Below are 21,648 nucleotides of genomic sequence, written 5' to 3' on the forward strand. Positions count from 1 at the left end.
TTGTGAAATAGAATAGTTATGAAGGTTCTGACCTTATAGAATTGTTCTCGGGTAGTCATGGGACTAGTTTCGATATTTTCTTGTTGAATTTGAAGTGATTTTGAGTTCGAAATCGAGTTTAGAACTTTTTAAAGCTTAGTCCGAACGTTAATGGCGTTTTTCATTTAAAGGGTCAATTTTTATTTTTGTTACGTAAGGATGATAATATTTATGGTATATATGCGCCCTGTGAAGTTTGGAGTGATTTGGATAAGTTTTGGTAGTGTTTCGGTGAGTGCAAAAATTGGGATTTTCGAGTTTTATAGTTTTTTAAAATTCCTAGGAGATCAGAAATTGTATTTTTGTCATAACTCTTGACTCGGGTGTCCATTTTGGACGTTCTATATACCTTTTTGAAGCTTGTAACGAGCTCTATAATATGGTGTATGTTTTAGAGCCAAAATATAAGTTTTATTTTAGTGTATTTATACAGCAGGTTTGGTAGAAAACCCTACATTGTCTTATGTGAATATTAGGTAGTATTTTGGGATAAACACTTATTGGTTTATCGCTGTTGTGACATAGGGCCGAGATCATCGGGCATAGTTCTCCACTTGGGTTGGCCAAAATATATGAACCTGGATTAAAGGTAAGAAAAGTATATTGTACTGCATAGTACGTTGTATGTAATACAATTAGTATTGTTATGAATTGATTAACATTGAGATATAGTTAATATTGTTATATAATGAAAAGACTAATTTGTTGAGTAATGATAATGTGATAATATTATGCATGTGATATATGGGCTCACCTCATTAGGTGATGCGATTTTCCTGGCGACGTACTGGGCGTAAGTACGGGCGTCAGTGATACATGATGAGTATCGAGTGTATGTACGGGCTCACCTGATTAGGTGATGCGATTTTTCTGGCGACGTACTAGATGTAAGTACGAGTGTCGGTGACATATGATAAGTACCGGGCGTAGGTACGGGCTCGTCTGATTAGACGATGCGATATATTGGTGTCAGATTGTGGCACGGGCTCACCTGATTAGGTGATGCAATTATATGATATATGGGTGCCCAATTGTGGCACGGGCTCACCTGATTAGGTGATGTAATTATATCATATATGGGTGCCAGATTGTAGCACGGGCTCACCTGATTAGGTGATGCAATTATATGATATAAATGTGCAGGTTTTTGGCACAGGCTCACCTAATTAGGTGATGCAGTTATGCGACATATGAGTGCCAAGCTATGGCACGGGCTTTCCTGATTAGGCGATACAATACAAGATTATCAAATTAAAGCATCGACTTGCCTGATTAGGCAACATGATGTTATGAAGGTGGTTGCTTTATGAGGTAACATATATATTATTTATATGATTAAATGAATATGAATTCCATTATTGGTATAATTATTTTGTATTACCAAATATCTCTATACTGATGTTTATTCGTGGCAGATGCCAGTAGTGATTTGGATTTCATCTTATGAACAATGGGTGATGGTTTGATTCTTATTGTGTATAAATGATAATGTTCGAATAACAAACTATATGATTGTTATTATTACTTTTCTTGCTGAGTCCTTGTGACTCACGGGTGCTATGTGGTACAGGTAAAGGCAAAGAAAAGCTAGATCAACCATGAGGTGACAATCTTCTCCAGCAATGTACATATGGACCTCACTGGCCTGCGTGCCGAGTTGCTACGAGTTGTTTTGGACTGGCTGTATCTGCTGTGTATTTTGATTTTATGTTTAAATGGTTGTCGTATATATTTCTTTAGCAAAACTTTTTATAACAGGGAGGAACACACTTTTTATGCTGTTATAATGTCCGTTTTTAGTGATTTATTTTAGTCAAGTTTTCAATATTATCACAGTTTTTAATAATTAATTATTCTATTAGTATTAATCTAGTTTATAAAATCACACACGTGGCGTCCCTATAGATTAAGGCGTTACAAAAACATTGAAACATAAATTAAAAATAAAACTAGTTCCATAACAAAATACTTCATACCACATAATGCCTAATAAAACTAATTATAATTTTTTTTAAAAAAAATAGGGATCAATTATATATGAGACAAAAAAATCAGTTCCGTAAAGCAACTAAGATAAAAACTCACGCACAAAAATCAATTAAATAAAATAATTCAAACAAAAATATTTATTCAACATGCTCCAACCTACCAAATTATTACACTCATACCATATCCACCCCGAAAATATTCATTTATTATGTTATATAACCAATTCTACTTTAGTTATAATCGGTTTGAGTTATTTCCTATTATTTGTTTTTATTCATTATAACACTGTTATAGAACCGATTTTATTTCAATTATAACTGGTTTAAGTTATTTTGTGTTATTTATTTTTATTCGTTATGTTACAGAACCGGCTATATTTCAATTATAACTGGTTTGAGTTATTTTGTATTATTTATTTTTATTCATTATATTTTAGAACCGGTTCTATTTTTGTTTATTTCTGAGACATCTAACTTTTCGGCAACGTCTCTGGCGACGTTTTGGCGACACTAACTTTTCCGGTGACTTTTTCGGCACCGATATCTTTTTCGGTGTCGGTGACTTTTTCAGTGACTTTTATTATTGTTTTAAAAATATGGGATTTCATCTTTCTTTTACAAAAATATGGCATAAAAATCCCATATAAATGTAAAAAAAAAAAAACCATAACCTCATAGTATTATTTATTTATGCCATAAAAAAGTAAACTGTTATAAATTTTTCATATATTGTGTAATTATTATTTCACAAATACACAAAAATAACAAAAAAATTACAAAAATACGTTTGTACGGAATTTTAAATATTTTTATGATTTTTTTATTTTATTTACAGAAAATACGGTCTTTTTATGTTGTACTCTTGTTAATTTGTTGTTGATTTTTTGTTATATGTATGTTATTTTTTTATTGTTGTTTGAATGTTATTTTTCTGTTACTTTTATGTAATTTTCTTGTTGTTTTTGTGTTACTACAATTGAAAACCGTAAAAATGTAATTTTTTTACAAAATGTAATTTTTACATTGTATTTTATGTAAAAATCTTCAAATGTAAAAATGTAATTTTTTTACAAAAAAATTTATTTTATATAATTATTTATTTTAAAAATACTAATTTTTCACACCTTTGTACCTTATTTTTGCCACTTATTATTTCTTTTATCTTTTGTGTCATAGAAGCTATTTTCAACTCCAAACAAATATAAAATTAAATTTATTCAAAATATTGTCAATATAAAAATATATTTTATTAATTCCATTAAAATATTACATAAAATTTAATGTATTTTTTTTTTTAAAAAAATGGCAATAAACTTCATTTAAATGGCCAAATCAGCCATTACTGTTAGAATTTAGGATAAGATGAATGAAGTTCCATCTCAAAACTAATTGGAAAGAGTAGCTCATTCATTTTATATATAATATTATCTTTTCACATATTAGCAATGTGAGACTCTCTAACATCCCCTCTCAAGATGGTAGTTATTTTATTTACTTACCATCTTGGACAACTCGATTGTAAACGACTCTTTTTTGGTTCAACTCTTTTTTTGACTCTACTTCGATCGATTTTATTTTTGGGTCAGATAGTCATTAGAGGGTTTTTTGTTTGTTTGTTTTTTTTTACTCTGATAATTTGGGATAAGACGAATGCGGTTCTATTTTAAAATCAATTGACAATGAGAAGATCGTAGTTCATTCATCTTATGTATTCTATTATTTTTTTACACATTAGTAATATGAAACTCTCTAACAATTACAATATTTTGTAATAATACCGGAGCATTAATAACAATAAAAAGACAAACTTTTAAAAAAGGCTAATTAGCAATTTTTCCCTCTGAACTTTGATATATACTAAATCATGCCCCCTGAACTTTTTTGGCGGTTAAAAATTCCCTCTGAACTATTAAGATTGTTAGATTTAAGGACTTTTATCTAATTTTAGTAAAAAAATTCTAACATGGATGAAAGTTCAGGGGCATGATTTAGTACATATTAAAGTTTGAGGGGTATGATTTAGTAGATATCAAAGTCTGGAGAGCATGGTTTAGTACATAAACAATCACTGAAACAGTAAAATTGAATGAAATTAGACAAAAGTCCTTAAATCTAACAATCTCAATAGTTCAGGAAGAATTTTTAACAACAAAAAAAGTTCAAAAAACATAATTTGGTATATATCAAAGTTGAGAAAAAAAAATTACTAATTAGTATTTTAAAAAATATCATTAATCAATTATAAACACCATATTAAACACAAGTAGCAATGCTCTTAAATTATTCAACGTAAAACAACACAGCAAGTCCCGAAGCAATAGCATTAAATTTATCGTGTTTGCCGTAATTGTAAACCAGCCTTTATTGATTTTAGTACATAATTAAATACAAAATTACGCATGTGAACAAATAAACGTGAAGAAATGTGCCATCACCGGTGGTCGTGGAGCACCCAACACACTATCTCTCTTTTCCTACTCTTTATTTTTTTAATTTTGTTTTTTCTTGGTAGAGTGAATTCAATCCAAATCAAACTTCCCTTCCCTTATATCATAATTAAATAAACAATCAAATGTAAATAAAATAATGTTATTTATAATGTTAAATAATGAATACTCACATGCCCACACCAAAAAAAAAAAAAATGGAAAATTAATTTATTAAGTATTCCAAAGACCAATTGGAATTGTGAAGTACAAATATTATGGTAATTGGTGAAATTTTTTCTAATCGAATAACATATTTTGGGTAGGTTAATAGTTACTCTCAAATTAAAAATAGGATTTGTGTAACGCCCTATTAGTTTAGAGATGTCATTGTGTTTTTTAAATTATTGTGCTAAATTTTATCAATTAAAGAGTTTAGTGTAAAATCGTGTTTAACAAATTTTTTTTACTATAAACATAAACTTTGCTAATTATATAAATACATAAAGTTTACAGAAATCCTGAATCTATTTTTAAAATGTTTACAAAATACAATAAATCAAAAGTATCGCCGAGCAACTAACAAACTAAGCCCATGTCGTCCCAAAGATCTGAACATCCCAAATTTTGCTTTGAATGTGGCCTCCTTGGTCATCCTTTTGAGCATTGTGTTTCTTTTATGGAGCGCATCGACAGTGGCAATGATGACAAACTTCCTTATGGCCGATCGCTTAAAGGTGCCAAACTTTCGACAAATGGTTACGTAGCTACCGTACTGATTTTGCAAAAGAAAATGCGTGACCTTTTATTACGAGGCTTGCTCGCCATGCTCTCACAAATAGTCACCCAAGCCTATACTCTCGAGGCTTGCCTCAACCACGACCTCTATTTGAAGGGAAACACTCAAACCAACAACAACTTTCTCTTAGTTCCTGCTCAATTAGTGTAAATCTTCCAAGTAACCCTATTGCAAATGTTTCTAATGCTAGGGTTTTGTCAATATATAAATACACATATGTTTCTCTTTTGTTACCAATCACTTCCACAGTCACTACCAACATTTCTATCTCCAATACAGATAACCACAGAAGTACTCAAACTCCACCACCTTTCTCTTCACAATTTCATGCCACTAGTTCTCACATTCATACCAATAACTCCATTTTAAGTCCATCAACCACTGAAATAGCCTCTTCTCATCATATTAATCAAACCAAAACATCTACGGCCTCCATAGCATCGATACACTCGTGCACCAATCCTTCAATCACTGATATCTCTCACATGTACATTCTTGATGTTGGCCCTCATTCATCATCTCTAAATACCTTTGCCACGTACCCTCCACTCACTAATTTCATTCCCACAAATTCACCCTCCCTTGCAACAACTATAAGTAGTCACTCGGGCCCTCAATACACTTCCACACCAGCAATAGTCACTACAACTGCTGGTGTTATTCACCAAACTGACCCTCTCTCAATTATTGACAAGGAAAATGCATCGCCAAACTTAAATGTTAAGAGGCCAAATTATGCTTTCTCAATGAGAAAAATACTAAAAAGATGTTGTGGTATTAAAGGAACAACTTCTTCATCGTTGTCAAGGGAAGAAGGTTTTGAGATCTTAGTTTGACTTTATAGATTCTAGTTTCTCTCATGACTCAAGTGTAGAGGTTGCTATGCAGTCCCACAACTCACCATGACAATCCTTAGCTGGAACGCATAGGGTTTGGGGAACCCGAGTGCGTTCATATATCTTCGATTACTTGTTCAACAATAATCGTCCCATGTTTTGTTTCTCATGGAAACAAACTCAGTTTTAATTCGATTACTCGTATCTGACAACCTTTACATTTTTGAAATGGAATAGAAGCTCACAGGGTAGGGCTAAGTGGTGGCCTCATGCTTTTATGGAATGATGATGTTGATGTTACTTTGTTAAACTATGGTTGTACTTTTTTTAATTGTTATATCATTACTTCTAGGGGCTCGAGTTTTTACTTTACTAGTTTTTATGGTGCACCCAAAACAAGTAATAGGTCTGCATCTTGGACTCTTTTTCAATGCTTTGCTTATGTTGCTCCTCTCAAACCTTGGTTCACTATTGGAGATTTTAATAAAATCCTTTCAAACAATGACAAATCTAATTGGGGAGTCACAAATGGTTACTTTTTGAATTGTGTTTGATAATTGTTTTTTACATGAAGATCTTTATGATGGTGATCCATACAATGGATCAAGAGTTGTACAGCTGTAAATACAATTAAAGAACATCTTGATTGGTGTTTTGTCAACAACCATTGTGAGTCTTTTTTTACTACACCTAAAGTTAAACACTTAGACATTTAACACTCGGACCATCGTGCTATTTGTGCAACTTTCACTCGTGTTTTAGCTACCGATCTCCCTGTTAAGAGTAAGATTAGAGTCAGATTCAAGAAACTTTGGCTGACTGATCTAGAAAGTAGCAATATTATTTCCAAGAGTTGGATTTCTCCTGCCCAAACTAACCCAATTATTGCTGTACTTCGAATTTGGAATCATGTGCTACAAAATCACAATCTTGGCATACATGTAAATATGGAAAAATGAAGAAGAATATTCATGAATTACATGCCAAAGTTGCTGACTTGAATAATGTCACATCTCGCGCCAGCAATAATATGTCAGATTTGAAACATTCTAAAACAATTCTTGAGGATTTATTGGAACGAAGAAGTTTATTGGCAGCAAAGTTTGAGGGTTGATTGGCTAGCTTGTGGTGACAAGAATACTAAATTCTTCCACTCTATAGCCTCTACTCGTAAATCCAACAATTAAATTAAGTTCCTTTATGATGAATCAGGTCACAAAGTGCAGTCAAACGCTGAAATTACAATAGTAATTCATGATTATTTTGAAGATATTTTTACTGCCAGTGTTATTGATAAAGACACTCTTGCTACCACTCTTGATTGCATTCCTACTTTGGTTAGCGCTAATTTAAATGAGAACCTTATAAAATATTTCTCAGCAGCTGAAGTATACACGACTTTGCATTCAATGGGGCCTGATAAAAGTCCCAGAATTGATCGCATGTTGGCCATATTTTATCAATAAAATTAGGTTGTTGTGGGCAATCTTGTTACCAAAGCTGTTTTGAGTATTCTCAGTGATGGTGCTAATCCTTCGTGTTTAAGTCGAACAATTATTACTCTCATTCTGAAGATCAAAAGCCTCAATGCATGAAAGATTACAGGCCCATTAGTCTCTGCATTGTTATCTTCAAGCTTGTTACAAAAGTGCTTGTTGCAAGGTTCAAATAAGTCCTCCCATTGGTAATTATTCTGAATCGCAAAGTGCTTTTTTGCAGAATCATTTAATAACTAATAACATTTTGATGGCTTTTGAGTTGGTTCATGCTATCAAAAATTAAAACATCAACAGAAGGGCATTTCCACCTTAAAACTCGACATGAGTAAAACATTTTACCGAGTGGAGTGGAAAATTATTGAAGAAGTCATGAGGAAAATGAGTGTTCATGAAAGATGGATTTCACTAATTAATAACTGTTTAACCAAAAATATTTTTTTTCTCTTAAATGGGGAAGCCATTGAAGCTTTAATCCCAACTAAGGGTCTTAGACAGGGTTGTCCCTTGTCTCCCTACTTGTTCTTAATATGCTTTGAAGTCTCTCAAGGCTTCTCTAATATGAGCAAAATTTTGACAACCTTACCGATTTCAAACTCACAAGACAAGCGTCTCCAATCTCTCATTTGTTCTTTGCAGTTGATAGTATTTTTTTTTTATCAAGCAAATGGGAGATCTTGCATAGCCATCAAGAGGCCCATGGACACTTATCATCGTGTTTCTGGCCAAAATCTCAATTTGGAAAAATCGTTGTTATCTTTCTCCCCAAACACAACTTTAGCGGCTCAAATATTTTTCATCGACATCTCTCCATGCCTATTTGTGAATACCATAAAAAATATCTTAGGTTGTCATCTTATTCTAGATGAGATAAAAAGGAATTGTTTAGCAACATTAAAGAGAAGATTTGGAAACTTATGCACACTTGGATTGAGATTTATTTTTCAATCGGGGTCGTGAAGTCTTTCTCAAAGCAGTGGTCCAATTAATTCGTACATATGTCATGAGCTGTTTTCGTCTACCAAGGTATTTTTGTAAACAACTTGAGTCAATGATGGCTAACTTTTAGTGGAGTATGAATAAAAACGGTTCGAAAATCCATTACATTCTTAGAATCTTCTTTGCAAAACCCAAGCTGATGGTGGCATGGGTTTTCGTTCTTTTGTCCACTTTAATCAAGTGTTGTTAGTAAAACAAGCTTGGAGAATCCTAGAGAAATCAGACTCTCTTCTCAGTAAAGTGCTTAAGTGTTGATATTTTCCAAATAACTCTTTTCTTGAAGCATCTCTGGGTCACTCATCCTCTTTTAACTTGGCAGGGTATTCATTGGGCCATGGATCTTCTTTTAGCAGGCTTGCGTTGGAAAGTTGGTGAAGGGAGAAGGATTAAGTATAGTTTTGACCCTTGGATTCCAAGACACAACACTTTCTTCCTTATTTGTTACACAGGTCCGAATGATGGGGTAGTTGCCAATTTGATAACAGATGAAAGAGAATGAAATGTTCCCTTACTGGAACAGTTTTTTTCTCCCTTGGATGTGGACATAATTTTGACCATTCCGCTCAGTTTTTTCAGCAGCAAAGACAACTTGATTTGACATCATTACAACTCTGGTTTCTACACAGTTCAAAGCTACTACCATTTAGCATCAAGTCTTGATGAAACTAATCAAAGTTTAAGTTCACACTCGGCATCAACTTGGTGGAAGTTTTTCTGGTCTTTACATTTTCTTTCGAAGGTCAAAATTTTTGCATGGAAGGCCATCCACGATGCTCTACCGGTTTCTACCTCTTTAGTTCGAAGATAGGTAATCACAGACTTAACTTTCTCTGTTTGTAATCAAGCATGGGAATCTGTTGAGCATGCACCTTTTAGTTGTAAATATACCCAAGTAGTATGGCGACACTTGAGTATGGTTTTTGATTGGCATTTTTCCCACTTAATGCATACGTGTGACTATTTATTTCATCTTTCTTCAATCTACTCCAATCTGGACTGAACGGAATCAAGTTGGACACGGTCAAAAGGCAAAACCAGCAAAAGACCTTGCCTCTTTTGCCACAACTTATTTGAGCAACTTCCGATCAGTTAGGGATAAATACCATCATGAAGCTACTGCCAAGCCATTGCAGATTGCTTCTCTTGCTGCTTCCCAACCCCGTAGAAATCCTCTATGATTGGTGATTTTAAAATGAATATAGATGTTGCTGTAGATGTATCATGAAATATTATTTGTGTTGGTGCTATTCTTCAGGACTTTAATAGCCAGATAGTGGCAGCCCTATCCATGTCGCTAATTGGCAATTTTAGTTCCCATAAAATAGAGGCCAAAGCTCTTTATTTTCACAATCTAAATTGGACTCTCCATCGACAATTACCAATTGCACACATGGAGATGGATGCAATTATGGTTTCTTCTGCTTTGTGAGCTCCCTTCAATTCAATCTCTACTTTTAATGATTTGATTGTAGGCATTTTTAGTCTTTTATTCTTTTTCCCTAAACCTAATGTAACTATTTTTCATGTCAAATGTATAGTCAATATTTACGTTGGGGATATATGATGCTTACTTTTGGTTGGAGAATATTTTTATGCGTATCTACTCTATTATTGTAAATAACTCCTTTAATTTTTTTAATTTATAATAACAGGTATTTTACTAAAATAAATATACAAAATATATAAATATTTATTTAATAAATAATTTTAACAATATTTATATATTCTACTTATTAAAATAATTTATCACACAAATAATATCTCAAATTTATTATGTTTAAAATTATACGGTGGACGTACCATTACTATTGTTCACTGTTAAATTTAAATTCTATATATTATAATTTTTTTTTTTGAAAAGTACATATATTATAATTTAAGGTTTTTTTTTTTTTTAAAAAAAAAATTATTAAGATAAGAGATGGATGCAATATATAAATTTATATATATATATATATATATATATATATATATATTATAAGAGTAATATTATGAACACATATTTCACACGTAAACTTAACACAACACACCTATGAAATAAGTAACTTGAACCAATTACTTTTATTTAAGATCTCACATATTAAGAGTGACTTGATATATATAGGTGTATATTATATTTGTTTTTATAAATTTGGTAGGAATATATCACTAAAGCGGAAACCCCCACGTGTTACATACATGCAAAGTATGTGAATGAATGAATAACATGCACACATACACAACACAACCCTCGTAATAATAAGTTTCCATATTTTCTTATTTTTAATTTTTTAACACTAACAAATTTCCAACCTTTGCCTTTAATTTACCGCCTTCGGTTATCGCCGTTGGCTTTCGTCGGAAAGAACCCACGGCAAATCCTTTGTTCTCTACTCCATGACCATCTGATCATTCAGTAGTATCACATAATAATACGCCACCGTTTTTGGTTCCTCCGCTGATAGCCAACGCCTTCGCTTTTCTTCCATCTTCAAACCACCATTTATTTTATATAAAAGTAACCTCGCTTTTATTCAATGGTGGAAGACAAGCCAGAGTCCGTGGTTTACCTCCACGGTGACCTTGATTTGAAAATCATAGAGGCACGGTGCTTGCCGAATATGGATTTGGTCTCGGAGCGTGTTCGCCGATTTTTCGCAGCTTTCAAAACTTGCCATTCGCCATTTTCAAGCAGTCACAAGCATAAGGTTCACCGGAATATAATCACCAGCGATCCCTACGTCACCGTCTGCCTTGCCGGAGCAAGAGTTGCTCGAACTCGCGTCATCTCCAATAACCAGAACCCCAAATGGAACGAGCGCTTCAAGATTCCTTTGGCACATCCAGTCTCTCACATTGAGTTCTATGTTAAAGACAACGACATGTTCGGAGCCGATCTGATCGGAGTTGCGTCGGTCTCTGCTCAGAAAATATTAACCGGCGAGGCGATTAGCGATTGGTTCCCAGTGATCGGCTCATTAGGGAAACCGCCCAAACCCAACTCCGCTATCAAAATCGAGATGAGATTTACAAAATGCGACGACAACCCAATGTATCGCTTCGGCATATCGTCCGATCCAGACAATTACGGAATCAGAAATTGCTATTTTCCGGTCAGGCAAGGAGGGTCGGTGACGCTGTATCAGGATGCCCATTTTCCGGATTCGATGGGCAACAAAATTGAATTGGATAATGGGGCTCTGTTCAAGCAGGAAAAGTGTTGGGAGGACATTTGTCACGCCATTTTAGAGGCCCATCATATGGTTTACATTGCTGGTTGGTCAATCTATCACAAGGTGAAGCTGGTGCGAGAGCCAACTAAGCCATTGCCTAGTGGTGGGAATTTGAATTTGGGGGAATTGCTCAAGTATAAATCCCAAGAAGGAGTACGAGTTCTTCTTCTTGTTTGGGATGATAAGACTTCACATAGCAAATTTTTTCTCAATACGGTATTAATGAAAAATCTTCTTTTAATATAATAAATAAATTGACTTTGAAATAAACTTGTTGTGAGTCAATCATGGATGGTACTTACTTGAAATTTCTTCATAGCATAAGAAAACAGAGTTTCTTTAAGCTCTCAATATATTAATATCATCATATATTCTACTTTTTATCTTCTTTTGAGATTATTTTTCTTTGATTTTATTTATTAATTTTTTCTTTGAAGAAATTATTTATTTTATAAATGTGATGGACTAACAAATGGATATATTATATGTAGACTGGAGTTATGCAAACTCATGATGAAGAGACCCGCAAGTTTTTCAAGCACTCGTCTGTTACATGTGTGTTGTCACCTAGATATGCCAGCAGTAAGCTTAGCATTTTCAAGCAACAGGCATGCTTTATACTATGGTCCAGTAATTGTTTCACCATTTAATTTTTCTCCATTCAAAATTCTTACTATATCTCATTTTATAAGGCTACTTTTCTTTTGCAATATCTTGATCATGACTTGCCACTTTCCTTAATGCAACTAAAGTTATGCTGTTAATGTCAAAAGAACACAAAAAGATAAAACAAAAAAATTGATGTATGCATCATAGTAAGGTTTTTAGGCAAAGAATTAATATTGAATTTTTACTTGCTATGCTGATAATCGAGTTCAGGTCGTTGGAACCCTCTTTACGCATCATCAGAAATGTGTAATTGTGGATTCACAAGCACCGGGGAATTACAGGAAGGTAACTGCCTTTATAGGAGGTCTGGATCTTTGTGATGGCCGCTATGACACACCTCAGCATCGACTATTTCGTGATCTTGACACTGTATTTCAGGATGATTATCACAATCCAACTTTTTCTGTGAGTTTTGTTTCATTTCTTACCTTATTACTCTTGTACTTGAACAAAATTTTTATATGGATGCCATATTTCCTATGTATTTTCTGAATTTGTTTAGTTTGATATTGTTTTGTTTATGTGAGTGTATAGGCTGGAACTAAGGGTCCAAGGCAACCATGGCATGATTTACATTGCAAAATTGAAGGTCCTGCAGCATATGATGTGCTTAAAAATTTTGAGCAACGTTGGAGAAAAGCTACAAAATGGTCAAAATTGGGGCAACATTTTAAGCGGGTTTCTTATTGGCATGATGATGCTTTGATAAAGTTGGATCGCATATCTTGGATTCTTAGTCCTTCTCCTGGAATTCCCAATGATGATCCTGCATTATGGGTTTCCAAGGAAGATGATCCTGAAAACTGGCATGTTCAGGTTATAAATTAGTCCCCTAATTGAATTCTTTCATACATTATATGATCTTAGCTTGTTTAGTTCTTTATCTTATTACTTGAATTTTCTTGAACTGACAGGTTTTCAGATCTATAGATTCAGGATCTTTGAAAGGATTTCCTAAAGATATTTATGTAGCAGAGGCTCAGGTTCTTCACTCTGGCATATTTTATGTAAATTTGTCATTCGTTTTTTTGCATTTATATATGTCAGATTGTTTGAAATTATTCTGTATTGCAGAATCTTGTCTGTGCAAAAAACTTGGTTATAGATCAGAGCATTCAAACAGCATACATCCAAGCAATCAGAGCTGCACAACATTTCATTTATATTGAGAATCAATATTTTATCGGGTCATCGTATGCATGGCCTGCTTACAAAGATGCAGGTTTTGTAACTATCTCTACCTTCACTGTGCCAGACATGCCCAAATATGAGTGAAAGCTTAGTTATGTCGAAATTTGTTGCTGCCATTGCTCTCTCGCTAAGACAAACTTTTTTTTTTTGTTTTGATTCAGGTGCTGATAATTTAATCCCCGTCGAGTTGGCTTTAAAGATTGCTAGTAAAATAAGATCCAAAGAGAGATTTGCTGTGTATATTGTGATGCCAATGTGGCCTGAAGGTGTACCATCTTCGGCTACAGTGCAAGAAATACTATTTTGGCAGGTAAAAAAATTAAATTACAAGTATAGAAAATGACAGGTTGATTTGCTAAGCAAAATTCTGTCACATTCTAAATGCACTTTACTTTGGTAGAGGTGACAATATAACTAGCAATTTGATGTGTTTGAGTTTGGAAATTCAAATTTATTTCAGGGACAAACAATGCAAATGATGTATGAAGTTGTAGCAGAAGAATTGAAATCCATGCACATTGAGAATGCACATCCACAGGACTATCTAAACTTTTACTGTCTTGGTAATCGAGAGGAATTGCCCAAAGGAGAGACACCTAACCATACTTCAAAGGGCGGAGACACGGTAAGAAGAAACAAATCAATTTTTCTCTTTTAATCATTCAATTAGTAGCACAAATAATCTGTTATGTGAAAATTGTGTTTATGGCAACAACCCTTTTCAGGTTTCAGCCTCACAAAAGTTTCAACGATTTATGATCTATGTTCATGCCAAAGGTATGATAGTAGACGATGAGTATGTTATAATAGGTTCAGCCAATATTAACCAAAGGTCTATGGCTGGTTCAAGAGACACTGAGATAGCCATGGGTGCATATCAGCCTTATCATACGTGGGGTAAGAGAAAACGACATCCACATGGCCAGGTTCGCCCCCTTTCCTAATAACTTCCTTCATCAATTTTGACCACTTTTATTAACTTGTGTCATTTAACATAAAAGAAGCTTAAACCATTGTGCTGCTCCTTGTGTGTAAAGGTGTACGGATACAGAATGTCACTTTGGGCAGAGCACTTGGGGGTGGTAGAAGATGGATTCAAAGAGCCTGAAAGTTTGGATTGTGTGAAACGAGTGAACCAAATAGCTCAAGTTAATTGGGAGAATTTCGTAGCAGAGGAGTTTGCACCATTGCAGGGTCACCTGATTAAATACCCAGTAGAGGTAGATGCTAATGGGAAGGTTGGTCCCTTGCCTGGACGAGAGACTTTCCCTGATGTTGGTGGTAAAGTGCTTGGATGCCGTTCTAACCTTCCTGATGCTCTAACTACATGAGCTATTCATTCCTATAACTCTTCTCAGTTTTGGTAACTTCACCCCCCAAACTACTAATCAATATATTTAGTTGACTAATTTATATATATATATATATATGTATACATATGTATATATATGACCTTGTAATATGTTACCCTTCATACATAGCTGTCAGTCCAATTGGTTTCACATTAACTGTCCGAAGTAATATAGATGGAAATCAGGTTCTAATTTCACTAAACAAATTGTTCAATTGTATTGTTTATTATCAAAATTTATATATACGTACGTACAGTATGTGTTTGAAGCTACTCTTGCAATTCCCTTATGATCATATCCGAAAACTATTATAACCCTTATATTAGAAAAACATAATAATTTACCTCTTTTCTGGTTTCTATTGGCTGTTGTATCTCATTTTAAACGATCATCGACAATAGTAAGTTGAATGCAAAGTGTAGTATGCTGGATTTGGAATGTGAATTGGTTTTATTGACAAATTATTACCAATTTTTTTTGGCTTAACACCAATTTATTTTATTTACTTCCGTTTCACTTAGTTTCTATAAGCATTTTTTTAGTTTTTTAGAATTAAAAAAACACTTCTAAATGTGTTTGGATAAAAATAATTATCTAAACAGTCAAAATAAATTGAAGCTTATACTTATATTATTATAATGATCTAATTCTAGCTTAAGTAGAAACTGAATTTTGAATCTTCAAAATCTTCACATCAAGTCGTATATAGCAAACAAAACACAAAATATATTTAGCATAAACAAGAATTCTCAAAATTAACACACTCGTATATATATATAATATTGTCGTACTTATAGTCCTAGGAGTGTACTGCAAGCATTGTACTGCACTACAAATTGTACTAGCTAGTTAGTACTTGAAGTTACAAGACAATATAAAATCATTCTTCCTATGTATAAACATGAACGATTATGTTCTTCACCCTCCTCTGTTCTTCTTAGATCCATTATTTTCGTCAAATGATGCTCGCATATCGATCCAAGAGACTATACACATATAGTCGTGTTATTGCTTATATATATAGATGTATGTATATGTATATATTGTAGGTGAGATGGACCATTAAGGTGAATTAGGTGCGGTGCAGTGGAGTTTATCCAATTCCAGATATATGGCTTCAGATATCAAAAGGTTTGTGTTACAACTTAGAATTTTCATTTCTTTTCATGGTTCTTATTACTTTGATCGAGAAAGCAAATTGTTAGATTTGTGGTAGTTTAGTTTATTCGGAAGACCAAAATGTAGAAAACCTCTTTATATGGATATGTAGGTCCATCCACATAAAACTTCCTTTCGTTCACTCTTTTTTAATTTTATGTATCAACAATAAGAATAAAAATAAAAAAATCTGTTAAAAAATCTCCTTTAATTTTCTATGTACCTTTAAAACTGATTTTCATAGAACGGTTTTAGGTAATTTAAGTCAAGACACAGCTTGAAAATAGTTTAATATATCCGAAACTCACATTAACAATTATTTGAAAAGAGCAATAATGCCCATTGTTAAGGATTTTAGATAAACTGACATTAACAATAATTATTTGAAAGTCTATATAATAATAATCCTTTGTTCTCATTTTTGTTTTAATATCAATGCTAAAAGAACAGGGCAAATTGGATATGTTAATGTATATATAGATGATAAATAAACAAATTTCTGAAGAAAAAAACACACGTATAGAGAGTACGTACCGGCCTCACACATTAATTTTCGTATGATAATTAAGATAAAAATTAAGGAACAAACGAAGTAAAAAAAGTTAAGAAGAAATAAAAGATAAGATAATTAAATTTAAATTAAAGAAAATGGAGAACATATATAAATAGATCTCAGTTACATTATATATAGGTGCAACAACTTAATTAATTAACAGTGACTTTGCCAACCATACCAGCTCCCTGGTGAGGAGCACAGTAGAAGGAGTAAGAACCTTTCTCAGTCAAAGTAACAGCGTAGGTCTCTCCAGGGGCGTTAAGAAGGTCTTCCTCAGACATGGAAATCTTTGATGCGTCCACACCACTTGGAACCTCGTCCTCGTCGAAAACAACGTTGTGAGGGAACCCAGCATTGTTCTTGAACACAATCTTATCTCCAGAGCTGATGGTGAAGTTGTTAGGCTCGAATACCAGCCCACCGTCACTGCTTCCCAACAAAACGTCCTGAGCCATGGCGCTGCTCGCAAGTATGGCGCTAGCTGCGGTTGCAGCCACAATAACACCCACGTCCTTGAGCGAAGCCTTGATCAAGCTCATCTTCGCCACTGGGGTGCTGACTACTTTAACACCAGTGGTGGTGTTCATCATTTTGGTGGAGCCGGCGGTGACCTTGAGGCCGGTGAATGATGGGATGGTGACTGATGCAGATGTCATGGTGGCCATGGTAAGTGGTGAGAGTGTGGATTGGATTGGATTGGATTGAGAGAGGGGATCAAGGGGTGATGATAGCTAGAGGAGAGGGGTTTATAAGGATGGTTTGTGTGGTATATGTTTGAGGAAATTGGATAAAGAATGTATGTACGTACGAGAGTTTTTATCAGATATCTTGGGAATGAGTTTCATTGGTTGCTTTGGATACTATCCCGTTGACGTGGCTTGTTGTTTTGTGATGTGAGGTTGAGAATATATTCCCTCTTTTGGGCCATTTTCAGCCCAATCTTTTTTACTCGACCCATCGATGGGCTCACTGATTGGGCTATATTGCCAACCCAATTATCACTACCAAGTCCAAAGAGTCTTATTTGTCGGGAACATTAAAGGGGTAAGTTGAAAAATGCCTCTTTTATTAATCAATTGACCAAATTTACCTCTAATTTTATATTTATTTGAAACATACCTCTTTTTATATGTATTGTACCCAAAATACCCTGACATAAGAGAGTCACATGGAGAGTATCTTGAAGTGGCAGGGGCAAAATTGGTACAATGTTTAAAAAAGATAGACTTTAAAAAAGAGGATAAAAATAAAAGAGGACAATATAAAAAGGGTATAGAGTGTAATTTCCTCAACATTAAAGGGATTATTTTTGGGTTTATTTCATAAATACACAAAAACAATAAAAAAATTATAAAATTACGGTTTCACAGAATTTTAAATATTTTTACGATTTTTTAATTTTATTTACGGTCCTTTTATGTTGTACTCTTGTTAATTTGTTGTTGATTTTTTATTATCTGTATGTTATTTTTTGTTGTTGTTTTGATGTTATTTTTATGTTATTTTCTTGTTGTTTCTATGAAAACTGTAAAAATGTATAAAAAAATTATTTAAACGTAAAACTGTAATTTTTTTTTACCAAAAATGGTACTTTATGTAATTATTTCATCATTTTTTTTTAAATTACAAAAATATGATTACGAAATTTTTAAATATTTTTACAGTTTTTAAAATTTTATTTACATAAAATAAGGTTGGTTTGATATTATTTTTCTGTTATTTTTATGTGATTTTATTATTTTTATAGAATACCGTAAAAATATAAAAAAAAATAATTAAAAATAAATGTAAAATTTTTATTAAAAAAAAAATTAAAATAGTGGTCATAGGTTTAGCCTAGTGGTTCCTCACTTTTCAATTGCAAGTTCGAATTTCTCTCTTCCAATGTCTAAAAAAAATATATATATACAAAAATAGAAAATTAGCTAATAAGGAATTCTTTCTTTTTAATTTTAACATGTGCTAAATTGTAATTCAGACCCTAAAATTATTAAAAGACCTGTAATTTAAGAAAAAAATTTAATGGCCTAAAAAAATTGGTGGGTACTATTTTGGTCAATGTCAAAGTTTAGAGTGATAAATTCTAATTAGCTTTAAAAATACTTTTGACAAATCTTAATTAGCTTAAAAAATAGTTATAAAAATATAGTATTTGTAATAAATTTTTGTTTCTTTGATTAATTGAATTTACTAAGATTTTATGACTGTGTATTTATATATTTTGTTGTGTTTTTGTACGGAAAAGTTATTTAATTTTGACATGTACTTTATTTTACAATTTTTTCCCTAAATTTTTGTTATTTCCTCTTTTTTGTCCCTTTTAAATTTTCAAGTATTGATTAACTAATTGACGATAATAATTTGTACTGAATAGTATGTATGCATTTTTTTTTCTTTTCCTACGCTAGAGTATATTGCCACAACATCATTACAATACATCTAATTGTCTAAATGTCATCATTGTTAACTATTACGACTAACTTATTATCGCAAAAAAATTATTGTTGTGACAACATTATCATCGCAATAGGTCATATATAATGAAAATACATAACTATAATTTGTACATTCAAATATTTTTTTTATGTAGTGATTAGAATCACCAATGAATTTACGATATAAATATTCACAAATCGCGTAGAAAACTCCTCGAACCAAGATAGCTCACCGTCTAACCGAAGGACAAGCTTGTCATTCGAATATTATTTTGATTTCATTAGTAATGAGGATTCAAAGTATCACACATTAAATCAGAAACATATATATTCAACAACTAAAACAAGATAATTTTTTGGGATCCCCTATTTTTCGTGTAATTGGTTTCACTGTTTCAACGTGTACAATATAATTTCACGATGCTACTATTCAAATTTTCTTTTACAATAACAGGATTGTTGTTCTTTTTTATGTTGTGTTTCACAACAATTATTTTCATATTATTCTGTATTTGTATTATATGGTTTTTACAATATTATTATATCGCTTACATGACGTTACGGAAAAATGACTAGAAAAAAATTCTTTTAAAAATAAAACGTAGCGTGAAAATGTATTAAAAAAATAATGTCATTTTTAGGTACTTTGTATAAAAATCCATTTACAAACAACATTAATTAAAGAACCTATTTGGACGTTGGGCACTATCTATCTATACATCGATATGATATTGCCCACCTTAGTATGCAATTTTTTTTTCCTTTCCAACACTACTCGAAAAAGAATAATTATATATAAATATAATTTTTTTAGGTCTTAAATGTTGTCATTATAGAATATTACCACAATTTATCGTCGCAATAAATTAATTTATTGTTATTGTTACTTTTTATTTTAAATATTTTTGTTATATCCCTCATATTCTCTCAAAAATGTAATAGAAATTTTACGACAATTTAAAAGTCATTTTGATGGCATAATCTTCATTCAAAAAGACAATTAATATACTATAAGTCATACAATCAAACGCAGCTATCCATGAGGAACAACATCAATGAAGATCATAAAAACAATAATATAGGGTAAGAGATTCAAACAAACCATGGTAATTATAGATTTATTTTGTGATATACTATTTAAATAATAATAATAATATATTAATATTGAGATATATAATTTTTATATGTTAATACATATAAAATGTATATGAGTTATATATATATTGTTGGACACAATAACACGTGAAAACTTAGGTGTCGTTTGGTAACACTTTTGTTTTTTAATTTTTTAATCACAAAATGAAAGTAAAATTTTTGTTTTAAAAAAATTTATTTTTAAAAAATAAAAATGCGTTCTGTAACCACTTTTGTTTTTCAATTTTAAAAACAGAAAACAAAAGTGTGTTCTGTAAAATTTATTTTTATTTTTATTTTTTGATTTTATTTAAGTCGGGTCTAGGTCCGGGATCGGATTCGGGTTCAAGTCAAAAGCCGAGTTCAGTGCCAGGGCCGTGGGGAGGAGATTTGGGTCCGGGTCTGGTCGTAATCCAAAAGATTGATTAAAAAAAAAAAATGTTTAAAAAAATATTGAAAGTGATTTTTTTGTTTTTAAAATTTTGATTTCTAATTATAAAATTAAAAAGTAAAAACAGTTTTATAGAACATGTTTTTGAAAAAAAAAATTCACTTTTCTACTTTTAAAAACAAAAAATTGATTAAAAAAGTGTTACCAAACGCCACCTTAATTACTTTATTATTGTAAAAGTAATTATACCAAGACTTCGAATACTTTTTACTAGACCACAATACATCAAACACTCACACTCTTTTATTTTATCACTAGACACCTTTATTACACACTTATGTATAACTCACACTTTTGGAACACTTTGTCTTTAGACACTTATTAAGAACTTACACACTTTAGACTCTTTTTCTCACACTTGAACTCTCTTACTCAAACTTGCTTCTTAAGCACACACCTCACTTCTATTTATAGGCTACAAAGGATGTATCTAACTATTTCTAGATTTTTCTAATTTACTAACTATTTAATTACTTCTTACTATTTTCTAAACAACTCTAGAACTATCTAATCTTAGTTCTAGTGATTCTAAGTTTTTTCTAAAACTTTCTAGAGTGTTCTTGGTATCTCTTATAAATTTCTTAGAACATTGTAAAATATTCTAACATATTCTAGATTTGATAATGACTTTTAACACTCCCCTTCATTATCAAATCCTTTTCAAGCTTCTTCTCGTTTGATAAGATTTAGTTGATCTCTGAATTTTGAAAATTTAATCGTACTTAAACTTTTGGTGAATGTATCAGCAACTTGATCATCCGTGCTGATTTGTCGCATCTTCATTTTTTCTTGAAGTACTTTCTCTTTGAGAAAATGGTAATGCACCTTCACATGCTTTGTTCGAGCATGAAATATTGGATTCTCTGCTAGACGAATAACAGACTGATTACCACAATAAAGTGGCACT

General features: G+C 32.3%; 2 protein-coding genes across 2 annotated transcripts; one reads left to right on the forward strand and one right to left on the reverse strand.

Annotated features, from left to right (window-relative positions):
- Positions 1–10,630: 10,630 nt before the first annotated feature.
- LOC115722381 (phospholipase D delta) lies at positions 10,631–17,437 on the forward strand. Its single transcript, XM_030651586.2, has 10 exons — positions 10,631–12,011; positions 12,287–12,403; positions 12,675–12,869; positions 12,999–13,280; positions 13,379–13,447; positions 13,539–13,686; positions 13,817–13,965; positions 14,116–14,280; positions 14,381–14,581; positions 14,693–17,437. Exons 1-10 carry the CDS (start codon positions 11,100–11,102, stop codon positions 14,984–14,986), a joined length of 2,532 nt encoding a protein of 843 aa, XP_030507446.1. The 5' UTR covers positions 10,631–11,099; the 3' UTR covers positions 14,987–17,437.
- On the reverse strand, positions 16,779–20,724 carry LOC115722357 (plastocyanin). The gene has a single exon (XM_030651555.2). It carries the CDS (start codon positions 17,384–17,386, stop codon positions 16,871–16,873), a length of 516 nt encoding a protein of 171 aa, XP_030507415.1. The 5' UTR covers positions 17,387–20,724; the 3' UTR covers positions 16,779–16,870.
- Between the last annotated feature and the right edge of the window lie 924 nt (positions 20,725–21,648).

Source organism: Cannabis sativa, chromosome X, assembly GCF_029168945.1.
Source record: "Cannabis sativa cultivar Pink pepper isolate KNU-18-1 chromosome X, ASM2916894v1, whole genome shotgun sequence".
Classification (NCBI taxonomy): domain Eukaryota; kingdom Viridiplantae; phylum Streptophyta; class Magnoliopsida; order Rosales; family Cannabaceae; genus Cannabis; species Cannabis sativa.